At 34.8% G+C, this 1,825-nt stretch overlaps 1 protein-coding gene across 3 annotated transcripts in view; it reads left to right on the top strand.

The window, feature by feature from the left end:
- The window catches only part of LOC122247431 (uncharacterized), an 18,763-nt gene extending 17,992 nt beyond the window's left edge, over window positions 1-771 (top strand). Inside the window, exon 12 of one of the 3 annotated variants that reach the window (XM_086548247.1) lies at window positions 279-771. In XM_086548247.1, coding sequence (XP_086404373.1) covers window positions 279-497 — 219 coding nt within the window. In that variant the 3' untranslated portion in view covers window positions 498-771. The remainder of the gene's footprint in view (window positions 1-278) is intronic. The other 2 variants (XM_086548246.1, XM_086548248.1) reach the window with 2 other exon arrangements.
- The last annotated feature ends 1,054 nt before the right edge of the window (window positions 772-1,825 follow it).

Genomic DNA, 1,825 nt, shown 5'->3' with positions numbered 1-1,825 from the left:
AAGCACGCACAAAAAAAATAGATATAGATAGATAGATGTATGTATACATATATATATATATATATATATATATATGCAAACGTGTGTGTATCAATGTATTTGTTGATCTATTTATATACTTACGTAGTGGCAAGGTAAACATAGTTTTATGTAATTGGTGATAACATCAATAGCAATAATGGTATAGATAAATTTGATAGTGATAATAACAAGTTGACCAAAATAGCCCATCCGGCGAGAAAAAAAAAAAACTGTAATGTGCGTTTTCACTCCCGTAGAGTTTGCGCCGCAGTCGTCGACGCTTTAGCATGACCAGACGCGAGATCGAGTTTGTTAACAGGTGGCTTTCACTATGGACCCTGGCTTTCACTTATCGGTCCACGAGGGCTTTCTGCGGAGATAACGGTCACCTTCCTAACTGGTTTTTCTTCCGGCACATGAACCGGAACTGCCTTAACTGTGCAAGAAAACCGGTTGGTGGCGAGAGTTTCAAGTAAACAAAGACACAATACAAAAGCACACAGGTACACATACCTATGAATGAAAGAATAATCGTAATTGTTCATGAATATTATAATTATACAATTGATAAGATTATAAGTGCTGAGATAATGATTGTACAGCTGATATGATAATGATGTATGTATATGTAATGAAAATAATTTTTATTGTTTCAAACAGGCTTTTATGTTTGATTACTAGTTATACATACGATCATTCAGTTTATATATTATTCAATTAAACATATAAACCATATCATCTTATTAAATCAAATGAACATACATGTCTGCCGAAGCTATGCTAGAGTGTAGTCACTGTGCTAGATATTTTCCTAGTCGCGAAAAAATGAGACAAAAAAAAAAAAAAACGCGGAAGGAACGCGCTTCTATGAATTGCCCTGAGGATAGGATTGCGTGCGTGTGCGTGTGTGTGTGTGTGTGTTTTGAATACTAGCAAGAGCTGAAGAGGATCAAATTATGAAATATGTATTAACTTTTTTTCTTATTTACTAACTACGCTTCCGCTTTAAAAGGCGACATTTAATTTTGCAAAAGGTATTTTATTGCTTTGATATCACAGACAGCGACATACGTACGCGCGCGCGTGCGCGTGTGTGTGTGTGAAGGATTTATGCTGGACAATTTGAAAACAAAAAAGAAAACACAGGACTATGCCATAGGCCTTTTCGCTTTACTACTTGATCAGGGCATAGCCTAGGCATATGTGTGTTTTCCTTCGTTGTTTTGTTTTCATCATGTGTAAGAGTAAGTGAGAGCATGCGTGCGTGTGCATGTTGCGTCCACGTCTATGTGCACGCGCGCGAGTGAGTGTTACGCGGGAATTGCAAGGGGACCATTAGGCGCGTCTAAGTGGAGCCTACAGGTAAGTGATCAAAAGGTCACTTTGGCTCCTTAAGGTCGTGCAGGGGAATCCCCGCTCTACGGCTCTACAGTGCGCTGGAATCTAAAAACTTTTGGGGGAAAAAAACAGATGTAGAATGCGTCACTCAAGAGAAGAATGAAAATTATGATATTTATGTATTCATGTTTATATACGTGTGTTTATTTATATATATATATATATATATATATATATATATATATATATATATATATATATATATATATATATATCTTATATATATATAAATATATATATATATATTATATATAAACATGCATATAAATACACACACACACACACACATAGATAGATAGATAGATAGATAGATTTTATTAGAATTAGAATATAATTTTGGCATATAATTCAATAACTCATTTTTTCATTACCGCTTTATAAAACGGGAGTAGTAGCATTCATCACA

The sequence above is a fragment of the Penaeus japonicus genome, unplaced genomic scaffold (genome assembly GCF_977035675.1).
Source record: "Penaeus japonicus unplaced genomic scaffold, GWHDUDI00000001_assembly GWHDUDI00000020, whole genome shotgun sequence".
Taxonomy (NCBI): Eukaryota; Metazoa; Arthropoda; class Malacostraca; order Decapoda; family Penaeidae; genus Penaeus; species Penaeus japonicus.
This window is presented reverse-complemented; position numbering and strand designations above follow the sequence as displayed.